Source organism: Somniosus microcephalus, chromosome 16 (assembly GCF_052327205.1).
Source record: "Somniosus microcephalus isolate GS21.2 chromosome 16, FLI_Smic_1.0, whole genome shotgun sequence".
Classification (NCBI taxonomy): Eukaryota; Metazoa; Chordata; class Chondrichthyes; order Squaliformes; family Somniosidae; genus Somniosus; species Somniosus microcephalus.
In genome coordinates this window covers 36,536,953-36,561,525 of record NC_141002.1, presented here as the reverse complement: position 1 = coordinate 36,561,525, position 24,573 = coordinate 36,536,953, and the positions used below count along the sequence as shown (strand labels likewise).

The following is a 24,573-nucleotide window of genomic DNA, read 5'->3' as shown; positions in this document are numbered from 1 at the left end:
CTTGGTCATCACCATTGAACAGAAGCTGAACTGGACCAACCATATCAACATCATGGCTACAAGAGCAGGGCAGAATCTGGGTATTCTGCAACAAGTGGCCCCTCAAAGCATGTACATCATCTACACGGCTCAACAACAACTTATATTTATACAGTGTCTTTAACCTAATAAAATATCCCAAGGCGCTTCACAGAAGTGTTATCAAAAAAAAACCAAAATTTGACACCGAGCCATATAAGATGATGTTAGGGCAGATGACCAAAAGCTTGGTCGAAGAGGTAGGTTTTAAGGAGAGTCTTAGAGGAAAGAGAAGTAGAGGCGGAGAGATTTAGGGAGGGAATTCCAGAGCTTAGGACCTAGGCAGCTGAAGGCACGACCGCCAATGGTGGAGCTGTTAAAATCGGGGATGTTCAGAAGGCCAGAATAGGTGGAGCGCAGAGGTCTAGGGGGATTATAGGGCTGGAGGAGATTACAGAGATAAGGTGGGGCGAGGCCATGGAGGGATTTGAAAACAAGGATGATTTTTAAAATCGAGGCGCTGCTTAACTGGAGGTCAATGTAGGTCAGCAAGCACAGGGGAGATGGGTGAGTGGGAATTAGTGTGAGTTAGCACATGGGCAGCAGAGTTTTGGATGATCTCAAGTTTATGGAGGGTAGAACTAGGGAGGCCGGCCAGGAGTACATTGGAATAGTTAAGTCTAGAGGTGATAAAGGCATGGATGAGGGTTTCAGTTGAGACGGGCAATATTACAAAGATGGAAATGGGCAGTCTTAGGGATAGAACAAATGAGAGGTAGAAAGCTCAATTCGTGATCAAATATGACACCAAGGATGCGAACAGACTTGGTCAGCCTTAGACAGTTGCCAAGACAATGGCTTCAGTCTTCCCGATATTTAACTGGAGGAAATTTCTACTCATCCAGTGCTGGATGTTGGATAAGCAGTCTGATAGTATAGAGATGGTGGAGGGTTCAAGAGAGTTGGAGGATAGAGCTGGATATCATCAACGTACATGTGAAAACACAGGCATATAGATGAGAAATAGGGGGCCAAGGATAGATCCTTGGGGGAAATCAGATGGGACAGTGCGGGATCGGGAAGAGAAGCCATTGCAGGTGATTCTATGGTTACGGTTGGAAAGATAGGGCTTAAACCAGGCGGGTGCAGTCCCATTCAGTTTGACGACGGTGGAGAGGCGTTGGAGCAGAATTTTGTGGTCAACCATGTCAAAGGCTGCAGACAGATTCAGAAGGATGAGAAGGGATAGATTAACATTGTCGCAGTCAATTAGGATGTCAGTTGTGACCTTGGTAAGAACAGTTGTATTGTGGCAGGGGCGGAAGCCTGATTGGAGGGATTTAAACAAGGAGTTCTGGGAAAGATGGGCACAGATTTGGGAGGCTACAACACGTTCAAGAACTTTGGAGAAGGGAGGTTGGAGATGGGGTGAAAGTTTGCAAGGACGAAGGAGTTGAGGGTTTTTTTTTTTTTTTTTTTTTTTTTGGAGAGGGGTGATGAGGCTCAAGTCAGGAGTGTGATGTAACACCACTGGCCTAGTTGGGTGCAGCCTCAACAACATTCAATAAGCGCTACACAATCCAGGATAGGCAAGTTTGTTTGATCAGCACCCTGCCACTCCTTCCATCACTGGCGCACTGTGACAGCAGTACGCATGATCTGCAAATTGTACTCCAGCAAATCACCACGGTTTCTTTGACAGCAGCTCCCTCCCCTGCGACCTCTACCACCAAGAAGGGCAAGAGCAGCAATGCTGTGGGAACGCTATCACCTCAAAGTTCTCCTCTGAGCCATAAACCATCCTTACTTGAACTGTTCCTTCATCATTACGGAGTCAGAATTCTGCAATTCCCCAAACAATTGTGGGAGCACCATCGCAACAAGGACTCTAGCCGTTGAATGAGAAGGCCACCATTTCTCAAGGCAACTAGGGACAAGCAATACAGCATTGCTAGCGTTGCCCATAACCCACGACTATATTTTTTAAAAATGCACTGTACAATAATGCAATGTAGCAATTGTTAAATAACTGAATGTAAGACAAACATGTGAACCAATCTGCTGCCATTTGATGGTAAACCAACACTTTCAGGAACCCTTTAAAATGGCAGTGCTTACAGTATGAAAGGCCACAAGTGTTAGTGCAGGCTCAAAGTATTCTTCCAACCCAGCTCCATCATCCTACCCATCTCCCCCCCACCCACCCAAATCCCAAGTTTCCTCTGCAAAATTCCCAAGGCAGGTGCACACAATTGGCTTCTTAATTATTCCTTCAATCATGTCCCAAGGTTAAAAGTTTAGGGGGAGTGTGGATGTAGCTAGGTTTTGCTGTCTTGAGTTTTCCTCACACCTGTAGAGTTGCCTCAAACACTTGGGAGAAGCTATGCTAATATAAAGGGCAAATCTGATTAGCAAACACTGTCTTAAGTCATTTTCTATTCTGGTGTGACATTTTTCTTTCAACTCCACACAAGTTTGTCACAAAATTAAAAAAAAGTTTATCACTTTTATTGAAGTGTAAAGGAATTACTGGTAAGTACGATCATGGATAGGTACCAGCCCATTGCGTTTCTCCCTAAACACCAACAATTACAAATGAAAACATTGATTCAGGGATCTGGTACAGAATGATTCCCGAGGTGACCTCCTTCAGGGCATCTACTCCACATAATAAAGATGGCTTTGCCAGTATCAAAGAGATAGATCACAGGTTTTAAAGCAGAATTTGGAGACAACTTCAAAATCAGGGGAACTCAGCTACAACTGGATTGAGTTCGGCAGAGGGAGATTCTTTAGAGTGGACATGTGAAGGGGATTGACTGATATAACTTAACCCTCCAAATCAAAATACATACCAAAATTAAGAGCTTAAACAAGAATTATCAGAGGCCAGAGAACTCTTCACCTCAAAGTTCTTATCCAAGACACTTATCCATTTAGGTTTCTTTATCTCATTGAAACTTATAAAATTCTGACAGGACTGGACAGACTAGATGCAGGAAGGATGTTCCCGATGGTCGGGGAGTCCAGAACCAGGGGTCACAGTCTAAGGATAAGGGGTAAGCCATTTAGGACGGAGATGAGGAGGAATTTCTTCACCCAGAGAGTGGTGAACCTGTGGAATTCTCTACCACAGAAGGCAGTAGAGACCAATTCATTAAATATATTCAAGAAGGAGTTGGATATATTTCTTAAGGCTAAAGGGATCAAGGGATATGGGGAGAAAGCAGGGACAGGGTACTGAATTTGGATGATCAGCCATGATCGCATTGAATGGCGGAGCAGGCTCAAGGGGCCGAATGGCCTACTCCTGCTCCTATCTTCTATGTTTCTATGCTGTAAATGTTTGGATTGCATTGACACTCAAAAAACATTACATTTAAAATGAACTGCATATCTTCAGGGCAAGTGCATAACTTTATAGCTAAGTGTAAAGTCAGTGGGGCTTTAATAAGGAAACAGCAGCCACATTTCATCTTGGTCACTAGTAAACATATTTATTAGAATAAATAATAGTTAATGTTTCACAAACCATGCATACATCAAGACACTTTTTCTTTCACAGGACTATAGTTTCTTATGCTCCCAATATTTTTTCAATACTCATGTGACCCCGTAATGCTTTTCCATATGGCTGTATCATCTTGGAGACCAAATAAAGAAATATTTTTAAACAATGACAACTCATTAACAGTGAAAGCTGCATGAAGTCAAATAAGTTCTCAAGTCTGTTAAATAAGACTTGTGATTGTAGCTAGAGTACTGGGCATAGACATCCAAGTTGAAATCCCATATTAGCTGACGTTTACATTCTAATTACATTGCCTCTAGGGTACTGCTTAAAGAACTGAACTGATCTTTGTGTAAATGCTCGGCCACTGACTCCCAACTGAAGAGCAGAGGAAGACTGGGGATGGGAAATTTAGACGATTGCTACAATATGATGCTTCACTGAACAGTCACCACACAGGCGTGTTCCTATGGATATTGCTATGCTGAGAAGGATGACAAATGCAGTGGCCAAACATCAATCCTACTATGATATCCAATTTTGAACTGTAAACTCAAATTACAGTTGAAGTTACTGTCCTGCAGTGTTGTTTCTTCAATAAAGTTTTAGAATGGTGCTGTGCTAACTTCAGCCGTATCACGTTACCAGTGGTATATGCAAAAATGTATTGCAATACTATATAATCTTCCGTTCAATCTTTAGAATACTCTAGTTAGACTGCTAATGATAGTGGTTCTCGTGTTTATTGCACCAAGATTCATTCAGAAAAGTCAATTAGAATAAATTCTTATTAAACTACAACCATAATCGAACTTTTTAAATTCACGGACTTCTTTTGTCCATACAGCTTCACCTCACCCCTAGCGAGGTGAACTACGCAATCCACACACTTCCCTGCGTAATGCGCTTGCTCAGTTAAGGAAGTGGCCCTTCATACACGGTTCAGTCAAAATTGCTGTTATCACCATACAGCCCAGGGCACAGCAGCCTGTTGACATGTATTAGTACCTAAGCAGAAATGGTGAAAGGAACTATAAAATGCACCTTTGGAATCTGACATGTGCTTCAGAAGATTTACATGGAAATGGCGCTTCTACATCACCTTTACAAGATAAAGATGCAAATGTGCTCAGGGATAAGAGTCAAAGTTAGAAACCAATGACGAGACAAGATTACTGCTTAAGTTCTTTGTTTAGAAAGGTTGATTCAGTTTGAATTACAGCCACAACTAAAATTCTATTAACCCTAAATACAGTGTATTTGAGCTTTAATGTGAAAAAGAAACCATCTAACCTGCTGTTATTGTAAATGTTATTAAAACGGACACCAGCTACACAGTAGAACTAAGAAAATTTGAACAATCAAAATGTTTCTCCAACTCTTAATAAGGTATTTTAAAAAAAACCTTGCTTCAAAACTAAAACCAGATTCTTGGACCTCATTTTGCTGCACTTTTCAATAGCAGCTGGTTTTTAGTGGCTAAAAAATATTACACCATGCTCTTGATGCCTGAAACTTTCAACTTTACACGGTAGTGTCACAGTGATGCGAGTGAGCATTTTAAGGAGTCAGAAATGCTATTGGTATACATGGCTGCAGGGATTTATCTGCAGCTACTGTAAACCTAAACTGTCAGGAATCGGTGATGATTTACCCTATAGTTCTGTAACTACAACCGTCCTCCATATTCCTGAAGAACATATTGTATATCAATTATCTAGATAATTATCTATAGTGTAGAGGGTGTTATGAAGAGATTCAGTCATGTTACAGCCACATTAAAGTGACTCATGGATTAATTCTGGCAAGAGTGATCTTGGATCTTGTATACTAGGAACAAGACGGGTGGTTTGGTTCAATCTGATGTCTGTCAATCAGAACAGAACGACGGCCTAGATAGATGTCCTAAAATTACTATATTCCCCCAGGAGTAGCTGCCCTCGACATCAAGGCAGCATTCAACCAAGCATGACACTAAGAAACCCCAACAAAACTGAGGTCAAAGGGAAAACCTTCGAGAGGCTGAAGTCATACAAGACACAAAGGAAGAGGGTTGCGGTTGTCTGGGGGGGGGGGGGGGGGGGGGGGAAGAGAAGGGGGCAATCATTGCCGCTTTAGGACATCGCTGCATAAGTTCATCAGTGAAACCTCCTGAAGGGCAAACATCATTAGATGTTTCATCAATGACCCTTCTCCATCATAAAGCCAGAATTTATCATAAAGCCAGACCTACTCCTGCTCCTATTTCTTATGTTCTGGAATTGGGGCTCATCGTTGATGATTCCACAGTATGTAGCTACATTTACAACTCCTTCAATAATAAAGCAGCCCTTCCCAGTCTACAGCACAACCTGGATAGCAACCGGTCTTGGGCTGACAAGTGGTAGGTAAAATTTGTATCGCATAGTGACAGGCAGCAACAACAATCTGGACAGGACCTTAACATTGAAAAAGTCCCAAAATGCTTTACGGGGTGTAATCAAAAGAAATAGGCACCGACCCAAAGGAGGCAACATAAGGGCAGGCGACCAAAGGCTTGGTCAACAGAGTGGGTGTTAAGGAGGGTCAAGAGAGGAGGGATGTGGAGAAGTTTAGGGAGGGAATTCCAGAGAGTTGGGCCTAGGCACTTTAGGAAGTTACATAGATATGGAGAGGGGCAAGGCCATGGAGGGGTTTAAACACGAGGAAGAAAATATTAAAGTTAAGGCACTGGGGGATCGGGAGCTAATGTAGATCAGCGAGCACAGGGTGATGTGTGAGTGGGACTTGATGCAGACTAGGATACAAGTTTTTGATGAGGTGAAGTTTACGGAGAATGGAATACCAGCCAGGAGAGGTGCTGGCGTTTAGTGTGCCTCATTTACATCAGGCATAATAATATTAGAAAGAACTCAGGGCGACTTACATATTGAAAAAACAGATTCCTTACAAATGTTTGAAATCATGTTTATAATCTGCGAGGGTGAAAGAAGAAAGATAACCACATTAATGATCTTAACTAAGGCAATACAGTGCAAGGTCTGAAAAAGGACTTACAGGCCAATGTATGTGCTTCTTCAAGTAGTATGCTACACTGTCCAGTGACTGCACCATTGTAAAATTATCTTCACCTTCTGAAGATTACCATTCAATATTACACTTTTCTAAAAAAGAAAACTACTTCAAGTAATTAATGCTCAACACTGCAAGTTATAACCATACAGGCTCCAAGTGACTTCAATTGACACCTTAGTTGATAATATCATGCTATAACAAAAATACTTATAAATCCCTTGCTTTGATAAATAGTAAAGATTATAATTGAGAAAGTGAGAGTTTATAAATTGTCTAGGTAGCAAAACAACTAATGATGTGCAAGGTAAATATCAGGAATAAACTCAGCTGTACGTGTAAGCACTGATTTTTTTTCTTCATGCTCAAGTCCGTTACAGTACATGATTATTTTACTGTCTGCCCATCTGTCTTGGTTCTTTACATTTTTCTCCCAATTCTAACTGTAAATCAAAATCTAGCAACAGGAAAGAGTTTAAGATGCAATCATTATGAATAAACATTTGCAGAAAAATAAGATTGTTACTATGTATGCAACACAATGTTTTCTGAAAATATTCTTGTACCATCAAGGAGTTTGCGTTGCAGGTTCCTGTACAAAGGCTCAGTTTGAGGCCCTTACATTCCACTTGCAGTTCCTTAAGACCTAAATTTCACCACCTCCTTTTCCCACCTCAGCTATGACTGTGGGAGGGTGAATGGGGTAGGTGAGAAGGTAACACTGAGGTCGGGCCCACTGCAGGCAGTTGCATGTCCCCTGGATTATGACTCATTAATTAAGAGCTGCGGACCCTCTGCTCAGGGGCCCTGACTAGCCCAGGGCCCCATGCAATTGCGCAGGTTGCATTGCCCTAATGCTGCCCCTGGGTCAGTGGGTAACATGTTTGTGTTTTTATATACATGAGAACTGACCACTGAATACAAGGGGGAAATTCCTCCCATCGACAATTTTAGAGGAAAAAAAAACGATTTTGTACTCATGTTATCTTCTTTCCATCAAAATTATCAAGGGGAGGATTTTGACCCCGATGGCATCAGGCATCTCAAGGACATTCCAACGCATAATTAGTCGCACTGAGCCCTGCTCAATCTCCAATTATAAAAAGCCTTTTCAAAGTATTTCTGGTGATTTGCCTCTGGACACTCTCGGCACCCTGAAAACCAGTGATGTTCTACAGGGTGACAGGGGTGTTTGAAGGCAGAAATTTTTCAGTCCTACTCTTGAAGCCTCACTTGCGCCTTGCAGTCTATTTGTGCTATAGCACCACCATCTGGTTGAAGGTGTCATTAGCAGCTCAGCTTCCCATCCAGTATTTTTATTTCTTTAACAGTATTTCAAAGCACTATACGGAGAAGAAAGTTATTGTCACAGAATACAGAATTCAAGCACTCAACTAGCAATAAATATCTGTACTGTATATACATCAACCAGTGTGTGTTTAACCCTAGTATATTGCAACGCAAGGAACAGATGTGTCTGCACTTAATCACCATTCTCAAAACATACAGCATTAATATATTAAGTTATGATCTATGTATTTTAGAACACTGCGGTGGCAACTCAGGGCATTTTTCAGGCTCAATACACATCATAAAAGCTGGATATTTAAAGAGGAAATAAACCCCTTTTGGTGAAGTCATCATTTCCATTGCATTATTCACTTTTCCTTCCATTTAATTTTGATGACTGCTTCTCAGCCCAGCTAATTGTCATTCCTCCACTCAACATTGTGTTCACTTATCTCAGCCTCCTTGCGTGCTGTGCCCATCGTTTTCCTAAGAACTAGGGATCGATTACATAACTGGAAACTCTGATCTTGTGTAAAGTCCCCTTCCCAACAAAGACATTACCATTTATTTAATAAAATAATTCTTATGAATTAATTGCAGTGCAGAAGTGCAGCGATGAGGAACCCCAGCTTGCAGTGAGGCTGCAGCACTGTAGAGGTCCCATTGGCCGCTTTACCGAGTTCTCAATCTCAGCTGCACTGCTATAGAGACATTCGAGTCCAGGGAAAACTGCAAGACCTGTGCATCTCCCAATGCCATTGGTAAAGGCTTGAAAGGAGGCAGACCACTCATCCTCTCAGCTGTAAGGACTCAAGTAGACTAAACAAAATGTCATAGCACAGGAACAATATCCATGGCTGCACTGTTTACTCACAATTCCAACTGGCCAAGGGGAGGGGTGGGGGAGAGAAACTCTTACCGTGATTACTTGGAGAAGAGTATTGCAGTAAAAGTAATGACTTCATTCAGAAAGTTTGGTTTGCCTTTAGCCCTTTTGAGGACCAGAACAGCACTTCTGCATCAAAGTTATACCTGACACTTTTTTAAAAAATCAATTAATTGTTGTAGAGTTGTATACAGTTCTCCAACTCTGATCAGCATTAACATTTACAAAAATGTTACGGTCTATGTTAAGGAAGAATTCTGTATTTTGAAAGCTGAAAGACTGCTCAATGCTCAAGAGGTCACAAGACAAATCTACCCTGATTATAACATGGCATTTGAGTCAAGCAGTGTGCATGCTGTTATAACATTCATATTAAAGTGGATGTCTCACAGTACAGCATAAAATGGAAGATGGAATATGCAAGGAGCCAGGTTTCAGTGGCCCTGTAACAGATAGTATTATGACTGAAGCCCTTATAAAGAAGGCAGGATGGTTACATCTAGTTAAATACAGAAATGGTTTTGAAGTAAAGGAGGAAATGGACCCAGATGGACAGAAAACAGTGTTGTTCATATAAAAAGTCATAGAATGGTATCTTCCATTTAAAAAAACCAAAGAAACCAACACTGTTATAGATTTGGTAAGGCACAGATGTATGGGAGTCATTCCTGGTAACAGCCCAGTGATGTTTCTCCCCAAACGTGTCTTGGTTATTCCGGCAATTATTCCACATTCTTGTATTTTGTGAATAGATTGTAAAGCACTCTCAGCGTTGACTTCAGGTCCAAGTTTACAACATCTGATGAGAGAAAATGCAACTCAATTACGGTGAAAATTATAACAAAGATTAGAATTGTGCAAATTTGCAAGGAAAAAATATTTTAAAAACTAGGGGAAAAAAAGAACCGGAAAGAGAAGATTGCAGGCTTGTGGTTCGGCATGACCCCAGGGAGCGGAAGAACGCAGGTTTGATCCATCCTACTTATTGCATCCCAATTTTTGGTGTGTAACTCATGGAGTAAACAGTGAGCTTGCAACAGCTGCCTCCATAAAGAGGGAAGTATTTGGGAGTCACCGCCACATGCCATATAATTTCCTGTAGTCAACAGGAAACGAGCATCACAGGGGATAAATCCAGCAGTTTCAGGTTTTCTTCCCATCAGGGAATGTGCTCTGTTTGCACAAGGTGCTGCATCAAACACACCAGCTGCTAATAGTTACAGCTCCTATGCAACTGGCAAATTTAAATGTCAGGTAGCACGAGACTCAAACCTAACCTTACAGGGATCTCGAATGAGTACCTGAACCGATGTGCAAGTTCATCTTGAACAAGTTCTATTCTGTAACCAGTAGCTAGTGTTGAGTCCCATTATCGTCTATTTCTTTGGAAATTTGACACTGGCCTCAAATAGCTTTTTCTTCTCACAAATACTGAAGAACTGTTCGGCTGGTATGAGATCTAAACCTCGAATGAAGATTATGTTGTTCTTAAATTCAAAGGTACCTTCTGGGCGAGCCTTTGGTTTCTTAAGTCCTCCATCCTGCATAAGCTCAAAGGAAAATGCTACATTATGGACCTACACGAAACAAATATCAGTTTGGTTAGTCCATTTATTTAATTACATCAACATGCAGTTTAATTCACCAAAAGCCAACTCCAAGAGAAAAATGAATTCAATATTCAGTGTGCAATTCACAGCTCGGCCTACCCAGCACCTGTACATTGCTCCATTTACAGCCCAGCTCACCAGCTCCCACACAGCGCTCCATCTGTGGCTGGGGTCACCCAGCTCCCAAACACTGCATCAGTTCCCATGCTGTACATCGCACAGCTTGGATCACTCATCTCCCACACAGTACCACAACTTGCAGCATAGCTGTAAGCCAGGGTGGGAACCCAGTTAAACCAGTGGATTTAAACACCAGTGCAAACTGGAATTTGAAGTCACATGGTTCACGTCTGGCGTCAGGTGTGAAATTCAACTCGCACGAGTCAGTTTAAGCCATTGCAGCAGTTATTTTATATTGTTTTCCAGAACTGGTATTTAAATTGACTAAAATTTGCAACAAAAAAATTCAGACCTTTACTTTGCATACTGCAAACAGAGAGTAGGAATAAATGGGTAATTTTTGGGTTGGCAGGCTGTAACTAGTGGGGTACCACAAGGATCAGTGCTTGGGCCTCAGCTATTCACAATCGACATCAATGATTTGGATGAGGGACCAAACGTAATATATCCAAGTTTGCTGATGATACAAAGCTAGGTGGGAATGTAAGTTGAGGAGGATGCAAAGAGGCTTCAAGGGGATATAGACAGGCTAAGTGAGTGGGCAAGAATATGGCAAATGGAATATAATGTGGAGAAATGTGAAGTTATCCACTTTGGTAGGAAAAATATAAAAGCAGAATATTTTTTAAATGGAGAGAGATTGGGAAATGTTGGTACATGCAGGTACAGCAAGCAATTAGGAAAGCAAATGGTATGTTGGCCTTTATTACAAGAGGATTTGAGTATAAGAGTAAAGACGATTTACTGCAATTATATAGGGCCCTGGTGAGAACATCACCTAGAGTATTGTGTACTAAGGAAGGATATACTTGCCATAGAGGGAGTGCAACGAAGGTTCACCAGACTGGTCCCTGGGATGGGGGGTTTGTCCTAGGAGGACAGATTGAGTAGACTAGTCCTATATTCTCTCGAGTTTAGAAGAATGAGAGGTGATCTCATTGAAACATACAAAATTCTTACAGGCCTTGACAGGGTAGATGCAGGGAGGATGTTTCCCCTGGCTGGGGAGTCTAGAACCAGGGGTCACAGTCTCAGGATAAGGGGTCGGCTATTTAGGACTGAGATGAGGAGAAATTTCTTCACTCAGATGGTGGTGAATCTTTGGAATTCTCTAACCCAGAGGGCTGTGGAGGCTCAGTCGTTGAGTATATTCAAGAGAGAGATCAATTGATTTTTGAATATTAAGGGAGTCAAGGGATATGGGGATATTGCAGGAAAGCGGAGTTGAGGTAGAAGATCAGCCATGATCTTATTAAATGGCGGAGCAGGCTCGAGGGGCCAAATGGCCTACTCCTGCTCCTATTTTTTATGTTCTTATTCCAGTCCTTCAAGAGTTAAATCCCAGCATTACCCATCCCTCAAAGATCAAATACATTTTATCACAGGTGCTAATCACAAGGTATATAATTGACAGACCAGGAGTTTTTTTTGTTTGTTATCCCAGGCACGTTACTAAACATTTTACCGAGATGCAAAGCTAATGAGGACACTCTCAGAGGCAGTGTGTATTGGGACGCATCCAGGAGAGTAATCCAAGATATTAATCGAAGGTATGAGCACTGAAAAATCTAGTGTCAGGGGCAGTAGTAAAGATCAAAAAACATAACTTCAACCATTACTCTAATTTACTCACCCCCACTAAGTTAACCAATTTTTAAAAGCCTTGCTTTAAAATAAATACTATGTTTATCAATTTTGTCCCATTAACTCGACGACCCTGCTGTTCAGCAAGTCGACCACCTTTTTGCTCTCGCGCTATGTTTTTAACAGATAGAAGGAAGCATTTACACAACTGTAGTGTCGATGCAAAGCTGTTTTCTGCTCATTGGTGCGGCAGTCATATCCTGAATTCAGAATTGGAACCTGTCCTGACCCCAGAGCGAAGTAGAGGGGACTCCCTGGAGGAGGGAATTTACTTTGGTGTCAATTCAAGCCGTAACACCCAATTTACACTATGCTGATTTAGCAATGGGGAGAAGCTGAAACCACTGCACAGACACTAAACTCTCAGTGGAAATGCACCTAAGTTGATTACCTGTTTACCTGGCAGCCACAGTATTTTAAATTGAACCTCACAAGAAATGTAGAAGTGCAGCTGCATCATTGCCATACAACAGAATATATTTATAGCTGTTCCCAAAGCTCAGGTGGAGGATGAGAAATATATTTCAGAAATTGGAAAGATTTAAGAAGTCTAAAACTGGATCACAGTAGAAATCTAATTTCTGATAAGTACATTTCTCACCTACTTGCATGCTAGGATCAGTTGCACCTGTGGTGTAATTAGTGAGGTTAGTACAATTATGTTTGAATTAGATCTATCTTACTTCCTCAGATTCAAAAATCCTCCACAGAAATCTTTCCTTCTGAAAATTACATTTCTTATCCTTTGCTTATACACCATTAACTATAGCACAGCAGGATCAATTGTGGCTGATACAATGCATCATAGTACGTAAGTGAACTGTGCCCGATAGTTTCACCATCTTGTTAAATCAATAATGGTTCACTAGTCCCAAGGGCAGTTGATTTTATGAGGTTCCAACTGCATTTGTAATACTAACCTTCTGTTCAAAACTTTCTGGCGTCAGATAAAAGTTGTAGAGAGGAACAAAGTAATCTTCAAGAAGTCCCATAAGCAACACCAAGTATACACCATCTGCAAACTGACATCAGGTAAGCATATTAGAGAATAACAGTGCTTCTGCTCTATAAAGTAAGCAGCTAATCAAAATCACTCCATAATGACTTCCAATTCTTCTAAAAAATCGATTCTCAACGTATCCGATCAACATGGAATAGCAATGAGCAAAGCAAATAGAATGCTGAACAATAAAGCAGAAAGAGTAGAGTACAAATTGGAGAAATCCATGTAGTTACACCACAAGCTCACAATCAGTGCGAAGCGGTTTTCGGTCTGCGCAGAGCACCCTGGTCAGACAACACCATGATTATTGTGTCCAGTTCCAGTCACCAAGACACAAATGGTATATTCAAGCCATGGAGGCAGTGCAGGAAAGAGCCAGGAGACCGATCCCTGTCATCAGATCATTGAGTTATGAGGAAACATTAGAGAAACTTGGATTTTTCAGCCTTGAAAGCAGGTAATTGAGAGGTGATCTTATGTAGGGGTGTAAAGAAGAAAGTAAACTGCACAGAGAAATGGTAACGCTGGAACATTATTTCAAACTAAATAGTGACAAGAGAATGAGGAGAAAGAGGCTCAAACTAGTGAAAGGCAATTGAACTTGTTCTCACATTGAACAACTTCTCCTCTGACTCCACTCACTTCCTCCAAATTAAAGGTGTTGCTATGGGAACCCGCATGGGCCCTAGCTATGCCTGCCTGTTCATGGGATATGTGGAACATTCTTTGTTCCAGTCCTACTCAGGTCCCCTCCCTCACCTCTTTTTCCGATACATTGATGACTGTATCGGTGCCGTTTCCTGCTCTCGCCCTGAACTAGATAAGTTCATTCACTTGGCTTCCAATTTCCACCCTTCCCTCACCTTCACATGGTCCATCTCTGACTCTTCCCTTCCTTGACTTCTCTGTCTCCATTTCTGGCGATCGGCTTTCGACAAACATCCACTACAAGCCCACCGACTCCCACAGCTACCTGGACTACACTTCCTCCCACCCCGCTTCCTGTAAGGACTCTATTCCATTCTCCCAATTTCTCCGTCTCCGCCGCATCTGTTCTGACGATGCCACTTTCCATACCAGTGCTTCAGACATGTCTTCCTTTTTCCTCAACCGAGGATTCCCTTCTACTGTGGTTGACACGGCCCTTGACCGTGTCCGTTCTATTTCCCGCACTTCTGCTCTCACCCCTTCCCCTCCCTCCCAGAACCACAATAGGGTTTCCCTCGTCCTTTCGCCCCACCAGCCTCCACATTCAACGGATCATCCTCCGCCATCTCCAATGTGATCCCACCACCAAACGCATCTTCCCCTCACCCCCCCTTTCAGCATTCCGAAGGGACCGCTCCCTCCGCGACACCCTGGTCCACTCCTCAATCACCCCTAACAGCCCTGCTCCTTGGCCTGGCACCTTCCCGTGCAAGCGCAGGAGATGCAACACATGCCCTTTTACCTCCTCCCTTCCCACTGTCCAGGGCCCCAAACACCCCTTCCAAGTTAAACAGTGATTTACTTGTAGTTCTTGCAATTTAATATACTGTATTCACTGCTCACGATGCGGTCTCCTCTACATTGGGGAGACCAAACGCAAATTGGGCGACCGCTTTGCAGAACACCTCCATTCAGTCCGTAAGGGTGACCCTGAGCTTCCGGTCGCCTGTCACTTTAATTCTCCGCTTCACTCCCACTCTGATCGCTCTGTCCTCGGCCTATTACATTGTTCCAATGAAGCGCAACGTAAGCTCGAGTAACAGCACCTCATTTTTCGATTAGGCACTTTACAGACTTCCAGGCTCTACATCGAGTTCAACAAATTCAGACAATAACCCCTGCCCCCATTTTTCATGCTGTATTATTTTGCCATTCCCATTTGTAACATTTTATCTTTCCTGCCTCTTACATAAGCACAGTATGTTCTTTCAATTCCTTCCCCCCCCCCCCCCCCCCGTTTCTGCACCTGCTTAATATCTGTTACATCTCCAGCTTTTTCCAGTTCTAATGAAGGGTCCCAGACCTGAAACGTTAACTGTTTCTCTCTCCACAGATGCTGCCTGGACTGCTGAGTATTTCCAGCATTTTCTGTTGTTATTTTTGAAAGGCAATTGAAGTCTGATGTCAGAAAGTTCACACAATGAGTGGTCAACACGTTAGAGACTTCTGAATAGAACAGATGATAACATAAAACCTTGCAATCACTTAATATTAGACAAGGGAACTAGATGTAATATCGCCGATTTGGACAGGTTGGGTGATTGGGCAGAAGCATGGCAGATGCAATATAACGTGGATAAATGTGAGGTTATCCACTTAGGTAGCAAAAACAGGAAGGCAGGTTATTATCTGAATGGCAATAGATTGGGAGAAGGGGAAGTGCAACAAGACCTGGGTGTCCTAGTGCACCAATCGCTGAAGGTAAGCATGCAGGTGCAGCAGGCAGTTAAGAAGGCAAATGGTATGTTGGCCTTCGTAGCGAGAGGGTTTGAGTACAGGAACAAGGATGTCTTGCTGCAGTTGTACAGGGCCTTGGTGAGACCACATCTTGAGTATTGTGTGCAGTTTTGGTCGCCTTGCCTGAGGAAGGATGTTCTTGCCATGGAAGGAGTTCAGCGAAGGTTCACCAGGCTGATACCTGGGATGGCAGGAATGACGTATGAGGAGAGATTGGATCGATTGGGCTTGTACTCGCTGGAGTTTAGAAGAATGAGAGGGGATCTCATTGAAACTTATAAAATTCTGACAGGACTGGACAGACTAGATGCAGGAAGAATGTTCCCGATGGTCAGGGAGTTCAGAATCAGGGGTCACAGTCTAAGGGGTAGGCCATTTAGGACAGAAATTAGGAGGAATTTCTTCACCCAGAGAGTGGTGAACCTGTGGAATGCTCTACCACAGAAGGCAGTAGAGGCCAATTCATTAAATATGTTCAAGAAGGAGTTGGATATATTTCTCAAGGCTAAAGGGATCAAGGGGTATGGGGAGAAAGCAGGGACCGGGTACTGAATTTGGATGATCAGCCATGATCGCATTGAATGGCGGAGCAAGCTCGAGGGGCCAAATGGCCTACTCCTGCTCCTATCTTCTATGTTAATAGTTGGATGTCATGACAGGGGGACTATAGCATCTTTCAGGATGGATGACCTAGAACAGGCCAAATGGCCTTCCATATCTGTATCGAACTTATGAAAAGGGTAGTAACTTTTTTTTGCAATATAAAATGATTAGATATAAAATAGAAGATAATTCAGTACATATAAATTAGCATTCCGGATCAAATGCAAGAGATTTTCACATTTGCATGAAATGTTCCTGATGCAGCACCATTTGGTTCAAAACTGTATCCATTTTTACTAACCTGAACCTAGTATCTAGCCAAACTGAATTTTGTTTTTTTTACGATGCCCCCTCAATACCCTTTTCAGTTTTTGTGTGTGGGGCTGGCTGGCGGGCAGGAAGACTGAGGGAAGTAGAGAGACTGACTGGAAGCAGAATAGGGACAACGACAAGCTGTACTTGGTATCTGGTGCCTCAAGGGGCAGTGAACGGGTAGGTGAGCTGTGACAGGGGATCCCATTTAAGATGGGGATATCAATTTAAAAATGAGATTCATTCACTTCAGTATGTCATTTATAAAATACTAGCTGGGGAGCCCCGCGTTGCGAGGGCAATTTTGGGGCGCTTGGTCTCCCTGCCCCTGTGTGTCCCCCCTCTCCCTGTCATGTCCTCTCCCTGTCCTATCCCTCCCTCCCTCCCGTCTCCCTCCCTCCCCTCGCCCACCCGCTCCCCTCCCCACCCCCCTCCCTCCCCTCCTCCCGTCGCCCACCCCCTCCCCTGTCTGTGTCCCTCCCTCCCCCGCTCCCCTCTGTCCCTCTCTCCGGCCCCTCCCCCTGCCTACCTGAGGTCCGGTGCCGTTGCCAGAGCGGGAATGCTGAGCGGCGGCCGGGAGCGGGCTCTCGCGGCTGGCGCATGCGCGGTCAGTGCGGCCGGCGCGAGCGCCCCGCGATTTCCAGAGGCTCGCGTGCCCCCGCGATTTCCCGAGGCTCTCCCCCCCCCCCCCCGCGATTTCCCGAGGCTCTCCCCCCCCCCCCCCGGCGATTTCCCGAGGCTCTGCCCCCCCCCCCGCGATTTCCCGAGGCTCTCCCCCCCCCCCCCCCGCGCGATTTCCCGAGGCTCCCCCCCCCGCGATTTCCCGAGGCTTCCCCCCCCCCCGCGATTTCCCGAGGCTCCCCCCCCCACCCCCCCCCGCGCGATTTCCCGAGGCTCTCCCCCCCCCATTAAATTGTTATTTAATTCCCTAACACATCATTAAAATATTTACCTTAGTTCCCTAACACAGAGAAAGTGTGGGGGGAAAAATCGTGAAAAATCAAGATGGCGGCCACTCACCTCGGTTCAGAAGGATAAGGCCCGCCCACACACGCACCGATTGGTCGACCGGTCAGGTCACCGAAGCGTAGGATTGGTCAATCGTCGAGTCACTCGACACTCAACTGCAGGAAGACCTCGATGTCACACGGTCGCTAATGAGATGCTAATGAGCGGAACGCTGAACGTTTTTGGGATACCGCGGGCGGGATTTTTGTCCGGCCGAAACGTAAATACGCCGATGACCGGTCCGGAATTGCAAGCTTTCTTTTGAGGCGACGCGCGCGTCGGTACGCTCTGTAACTTCCAAACGCATAGAGACCAGGCGGACAGACAGACAGACAGAAGAGCCGCTTTATATATATAGATAACTGTTAAATGTTACAATCTACCAGTTTAACTAAAAGCAGTTGGGATGCAGGAAAGCCTCATATGCCAGCTGTGCGGCAGAGAAAAATGTGATTGGACATTTTGTGACTGAATCGATCAGAAATGATACTATAGGCATCAATCACAAGCAGATACAGAGCCCCACATAAATCTTCAGCATGCGACTTCAGACACGACACAAAAACTCCTGATGGATGGATTTGTGTTTGCTGGATTTTGTCCTTTGTGTAGCTCTGGTAGTAAAAAAACATGACACAATGTGACTGTAAATTAGCACAATTGTTGTCAAACTTCTGACTTTGGGGTGGGAGAAAAGCTACTAGTCAATCTTATTGTGATTGTGTGTGAACAACATTTCAAACAGTTTGTCAAACATTTTTTCATGAATATGGTGCTACATTATATTACAGTTAGCACAGTGTCTAACCTCACTTTCAGGGCTTTTCTTCAAATTTTTAAGTGAAATGGACAATTGCAACAGTCACCACTGTTTATCCTCTACCAACAACACAATCACTAAGAAACTACATACAATGAGTTACAAGTTTGGACTCAGCTACAGAGTTGTTTTATCATGTTTCTCTCAAATGATGCTCACAGGTTGCAGGTTCTGGTAGATGAGGCATGTTATGAACAGAAATGTTTTCTGTGATTCATGAAGGAACTATAAATAATGTGCACTGTATCAGAGGTGAGGGCATTCTGAATGCTCTTTCTAGTAATCAACTGCTGTATGTGTATTCTATACAAAAAAATTAGAACATTTCTGAAACATTTCTACCTGTGTCTCCAGTTCTGTCACCTCCAAGTTGAGCTTATTTAGATGTTTATTCACAAATGTGATAAGTGACTGGGAAAACAAAATCATTAAAAAAAAATCAAAGCTCTGTTCATTTTCAAATCAACATAGAAACATAGAAGATAGGAGCAGGAGTAGGCCATTCGGCTCCTCGAGCCTGCTCTGCCATTCAATGCGATCATCCCTGCTTTCTCCCCATACCCCTTGATCCCTTTAGCCTTAAAAAAATATATCCAACTCCTTCTTGAATATATTTAATGTATTGGCCTCTACTGCCTTCTGTGGTGGAGAATTCCACAGGTTCACCACTCTCTGGGTGAAGAAATTCCTCATTTCTGTCCTAAATGGCCTACCCCTTATCCTTAAGACTGTGACCCCTGGTTCTGGACTCCCCGACCATCGGGAACATCCTTCCTGCATCTAGTCTGTCCAGTCCTGTCAGAATTTTATAAGTTTCAATGAGATCCCCTCTCATTCTTCTAAACTCCAGCGAGTACAAGCCCAATCGCTCCTCATACGTCATTCCTGCCATCCCAGGTATCAGCCTGGTGAATCTTCGCTGAACTCCTTCCATGGCAAGAACATCCTTCCTCAGATAAGGTGACCAAAACTGCACACAATACTCAAGGTGTGCTCTCACCAAGGCCCTGTACAACTGCAGCAAGACATCCTTGTTCCTGTACTCAAACCCTCTCGCTACGAAGGCCAACATACCATTTGCCTTCTTAACCGCCTGCTGCACCTGCATGCCTACCTTCAGCGACTGGTGCACAAGGACACCCAGGTCTCGTTGCACTTCCCCTTCTCCCAATCTATTGCCATTCAGGTATCTCACAAGCTAGCTCCTAATTGCAACTGGAAGCAAACTACCATAAAGCATTAATGTACGTAAACTTAAATAAGGTTTTTTTTTTTTTTTTTTTTTTTTTTTTTTTTAACAACTTGTCCAAACTTTACACAAAATGATAAAGTCAAACATGGCATTTTCTCAAAATAATGGAATCAAATTTCATACTTTAGTATAAATGAGACACATTCTTCAAAGCACCATTTAAAAGGGGGCATTACCCAGAGTAAGGACACGGTACATGAACCCCCTTCATGTTCTCAATCTCGAACAGGCTTCTACCTATAAAAAATATTTACAAGTTGAAGTGTATTTCTGATAAGCTTCGAAAGCAGGCACAAAGCAGACTTGTTCACCAAGGTGCAGCAAGTAAGATCCTTGCAATGTGCTGGCTTTTATAAACTAATTGGACCCCTCCCTTCCATATCTGAGTGAGTAAAACTCACTGAATGGTAAGGCACTAAACAATAGAGAACAGAAAAGTTTCAGGTTTGATCCCTGGTCTGCGCTGGGTTAGCTGACCTCAGCTAGAACTGAAGCAATGTAGCACTACAGTTGTCCTGAGCATCCCAAGACAGGAAAGGGAGGGAAGGAGAAGGAATGGTCTAAGTTGTCACTCCTGACCATCTTCGAGACCTTCTGCTAGACATGGTCAAATTAGACCATGATGCCCCCCACCACTGATCATCTAAAACCTTTTTCTCAAACTACAGTAAGTGCCCACTCAAGATCACATGACAAATTGGGTCTTCATGGCTACAAACTCTCTCTCTAACACTTCTATTCAATAAATAATATTGCCTATTTGCATTATGCCAATTGTTTATTTGTATTATGGACTAGTTGGAATGTAATGGATAAGGGCCAATTTTAACTTTTGGCAGTTGCTGAAATCCGGCGTTCGCCGATGAGGCAGCTGACATAGTCAATGGAAAGGAAAATTGGTCAGGGGGTATAACGGGTGGCAAATCCAGTTAAAATCAGCCCGATCATGTCTAACTATTAGGAGAGTAATCACAAAAATATTACATCTTTTAAAAGTTTACTTTCATTCAGATAGTGAACTTTGCTCAAGTTACTTTGGCCAGTAATGGTAGTCTTGTGGTTATGGTACTGGATTAACAACCCAGGGCTTGAGTTCAAATCCCACAATGGCAACTTGTGAAATTGAATTCAATAAATTTGGTCATTTGTGATCAAATCAGGGTTTTCAAAGTTATGCAGGTAAATAGTGAAATACTGTTTCCACTGGCTGCTGAATCAGTAAGAAGAGGGCATAGATTGGGGATTATGACTGGAAGAACAAAGAGAACATTTAGAACATTTTCTTCCCACACAAAGGGTTATCAGAACATGGAATGTTGTTAAGTGGCTGTAAAACCTGATACGGAGACTCTGTAAAACCATTTCAAAGGGAATTAGCAAGTATTTGAAAAGGAGAAATATAAAATGATGCAGAGAAAGGACAAGTTAATGGGATTATGGTAGATAGCTCCAGTTGAAAACCTGGCACTGGTTAGAATAGGCTGAATGGTGTCAGAGAGAGAGAGAGAGAGAGAGTCATAGAGAGTAATACAGCACGGATAGAGGCCCTTCGGCCCATCGTGTCCGCGCCGGCCATCAAGCCCTGTCTAATCTAATCCCATAATCCAGCATTTGGCCCGTAGCCTTGTATGCTATGGCATTTCAAGTGCACATCCAAATGCTTCTTAAATGTTGTGAGGGTTTCTGCCTCCACAACCCTTTCAGGCAGTGAGTTCCAGACTCCAACCACCCTCTGGGTGAAAAAGTTCTTTCTCAAATCCCCTCTAAACCTCCCGCCCTTTACCTTGAATCTATGCCCCCTAGTTATTGACCCCTCTACTAAGGGAAAAAGCTCCTCAGCATCCATCCTATCTATGCCCCTCATAATTTTGTACACCTCAATCATGTCCCCCCTCAGCCTCCTCTGCTCCAAGGAAAACAAACCCAATCTGCCCAGTCTCTCTTCATAGCTGAAGCGCTCCAGCCCTGGTAACATCCTGGTGAACCTCCTCTGCACCCTCTCTAACGCGATCACATCCTTCCTGTAGTGTGGCGACCAGAACTGCACACAGTATTCCAGCTGTGGCCTAACCAGTGTTTTATACAGCTCCATCATAACCTCCTTGCTCTTATATTCAATGCCTCGGCTAATGAAGGCAAGTATCCCATATGCCTTTTTTACCACCTTATCCACCTGTTCCGCCGCCTTCAGGGATCTGTGTACTTGCACACCCAGATCCCTCTGACCCTCCGTCTTGTCCTTCTATGCTATTCGATGAAAGAATGATTGATCTTAAAAGTGACTCATCATATTTGATCCTCTGCTTTAGAAATTGCACATCACCACATTTTGTTCATCAGTTTGTTGCAAGTTATAAAGAGTGTTATTTCAGAAATTCAGACATTTTAAAACCCGTTTGGGAATTTACCTTCTTAACAACGCTGAGCTTATCAGGTGCATGGTCGAACAGTGTATCAAATGCATCCCGTTCTGAAATAATAAATGAGAATGCAATTCAGATATTCCAACAGTAATTCAGAAACTTCAGTCCAATTTCTTCAGCATTTATTTCCTCACTGGGGTATGGATCCTGCACTGGGCACCCTCTGCGATCTCACCCAAATGCCATTATTCATGTGCGATCTTGACAGTGAGAGCTGGAAGCCGAGTTCAAATCTTTCTTCACCTGGCACCTTGTGCATTTTTAATGAGGGTTGCTGAATAGTGATCAGGAGCTGGAACTCTCAACTTCCCCACCCCCTTCCCCCACCCAACCCGGGGAAATGTCGCCAATTTAAAAAACTGCACACTGGTCCAGCTAAATGTAACTCACTTCACAACACAGGGAATCAAACCTGGGACCTCTTTGGCCTGTATGGCTCAGAGGTGGGGAATTAACCTCCTACACAACTGAGGGAGTTGTTGTGAAAGGTTGGATGAGCGACTCATTATTCTACCACACAGCAAGTTCCTGATCTGAGCTGTACCATCAGAAGAAGGTGCAGAGTGGAGACTGGATAGAAGATGTAAAAAAAATAAAATTGTCTGGTAAGTCACCTTGGGCATGTTCTCATTCAATCCCCTACCTGCTGGTTCAAGAGTGGCACTGAGGACAGTACAAGAATAGGCTGGATGACTGCCCTCTGATAAAGAAAATATGACCAGCTCATCCAGTGGAAGCAACATTTCATTTCATTCCTTTTAGTAATAGTATCTCTGGCCCTTTCAAAAGAGGACTAGTATGTTTATGAAAACATTCTGTCGCATTTCTATCTTTAAAATACCCAAGATACTGTAGTGATAACGAGAAATGCATATGCCTATGCTGTAATACAGTGAAGGAAGTAACTCTAGCACAGGCAGACATTGAAGGACTTCATATCAATTTAACTGCCCTTCTTCTCCCTTCCTTTCCAGGGGTAACGACTCATACCGTGGTATAGCTGCACAGGTCCCGGCATCCCTCCGGTGTCTCACCCAAATAGCTCTTTAGGTGTGAATCTAGACAGAGAACGTTGACCATAAAGAGCAAGGAAGCGGAGAGTATGACAATTGAGCCTGCTCCGGTTGTCACCCAGAGTCCACATACATGCAGCTTCCAGCAGGGGTCGCTAAACAGCAATCCAGAGTGGGCACCCTGGCTAAGGGCTGCTACAGCCAATTGCAGCAGTCACACCGCTGCCTCAAATGAGGTCAACTAATAACATAAGAAATAGGAGCAGGAGTAGGCCATACGGCCCCTTGAGCCTGCTCCGCCATTCAATAAGATCATGGCTGATCATCGACCTCACCTCCACTTTCTGTGGAGTTTGAGGAGCTAGGATCCAAATTAAAAAGCAGAACCTCAAAAGTAATAATCTCTGGATTGTTACCAGAGCCACGCACAAATTGGCATAGTGACAAACAGATTAGAGGTTTAAATGCGTGGCTGAAAGAGTGATGTGGGAGGAAGGGGTTTCGGTTCATGGGGCACTAGCACCAGTACTGGGGAAAGAGGGAGCTGTTCCGTCGGGGTGGGCTCCACTTAAACCAGGCTGGGACCAGTGTCCTGGCGAACCGAATAACTAGGGCGGTAGACAGGACTTTAAACTAATGAAGGGGTGGGTGGGAGGATTCAGGAAAGAGTAAATTTAAAAGCAGTGGGAGAAATGTCAAGGCTCTAGAGCAGAGTTTTGGGTAAAAATAAGCAGAGTGGGTCAGGAAGGGACAGAGAGACTAACAAAGGTAATAAGACATCAGTGACTGAGGGGACATCAGGGAAAAATAGAAATAAGCTAAAGGCACTATATCTGAATGCGCGAAGCATTCGCAACAAAATAGATTAATTAATAGCGCAGATAGAAATTAACAAGTTTGATCTAATAGCCATAACGGAGATGTGGTTGCAAAATGGCCAAGGTTGGGAACTAAATATTCCAGGATACATAACTTTTAGAAGGGATAGGCAAGATAGAAAAGGAGGAGGCAGCTCTGATAATAAAGGATGGGATAAAGGCAGTGGAGAGAAAGGATCTTAGCTCTGAAAATCAAAAAGTAGAATCAGTTTGGGTGGAGCTAAGGAACAGCAAGGGGCAGAAAACTTTGGTGGGAGTTGTTTGTAGGCCCCCAAACAGTAGTTGTAATGTAGGGCAGAGTATAAATCAGGAAATTAGAGGCACATGTAACAAGGGTAATACAGTAATTATGGGGAACTTTAATCTACATATAGACTGGGCAAACCAAATTTGCAGTAATAGTGTGGAGGATGAATTCTTGGAATGTATACAAGATAGTTTTCTAGATCAGTATGTTGAGGGACCAACTAGGGAACAGGCTATTTTAGATCTAGTATTGTGCAACGAGAAATTAATAACCTTGTAGTAAAGGGGTCTTTAGGGAAGAGTGACCATAATATGATAGAATTTTATACGGAGTTTGAAAGTGACTTCGTTAAACCGAAACTAGGGTCTTAAATCTAAAC

The 24,573-nt window shown here is 43.4% G+C and overlaps 1 protein-coding gene across 2 annotated transcripts in view; it reads right to left on the bottom strand.

The window, feature by feature from the left end:
- Positions 1–3,488: 3,488 nt before the first annotated feature.
- Positions 3,489–24,573, bottom strand: part of LOC147106071 (beta-parvin) — a 71,614-nt gene continuing 50,529 nt past the window's right edge. For both annotated transcript variants that reach the window (XM_086008810.1, XM_086008811.1), the window contains exons 9-13: positions 22,042–22,103; positions 18,724–18,792; positions 13,111–13,212; positions 10,261–10,333; positions 3,489–9,555 (exon numbers count right to left, since the gene is read on the bottom strand). In XM_086008810.1, the coding sequence (XP_085864936.1) occupies positions 9,479–9,555; positions 10,261–10,333; positions 13,111–13,212; positions 18,724–18,792; positions 22,042–22,103 (383 nt within the window). In that variant the 3' untranslated portion in view covers positions 3,489–9,478. The remainder of the gene's footprint in view (positions 9,556–10,260; positions 10,334–13,110; positions 13,213–18,723; positions 18,793–22,041; positions 22,104–24,573) is intronic.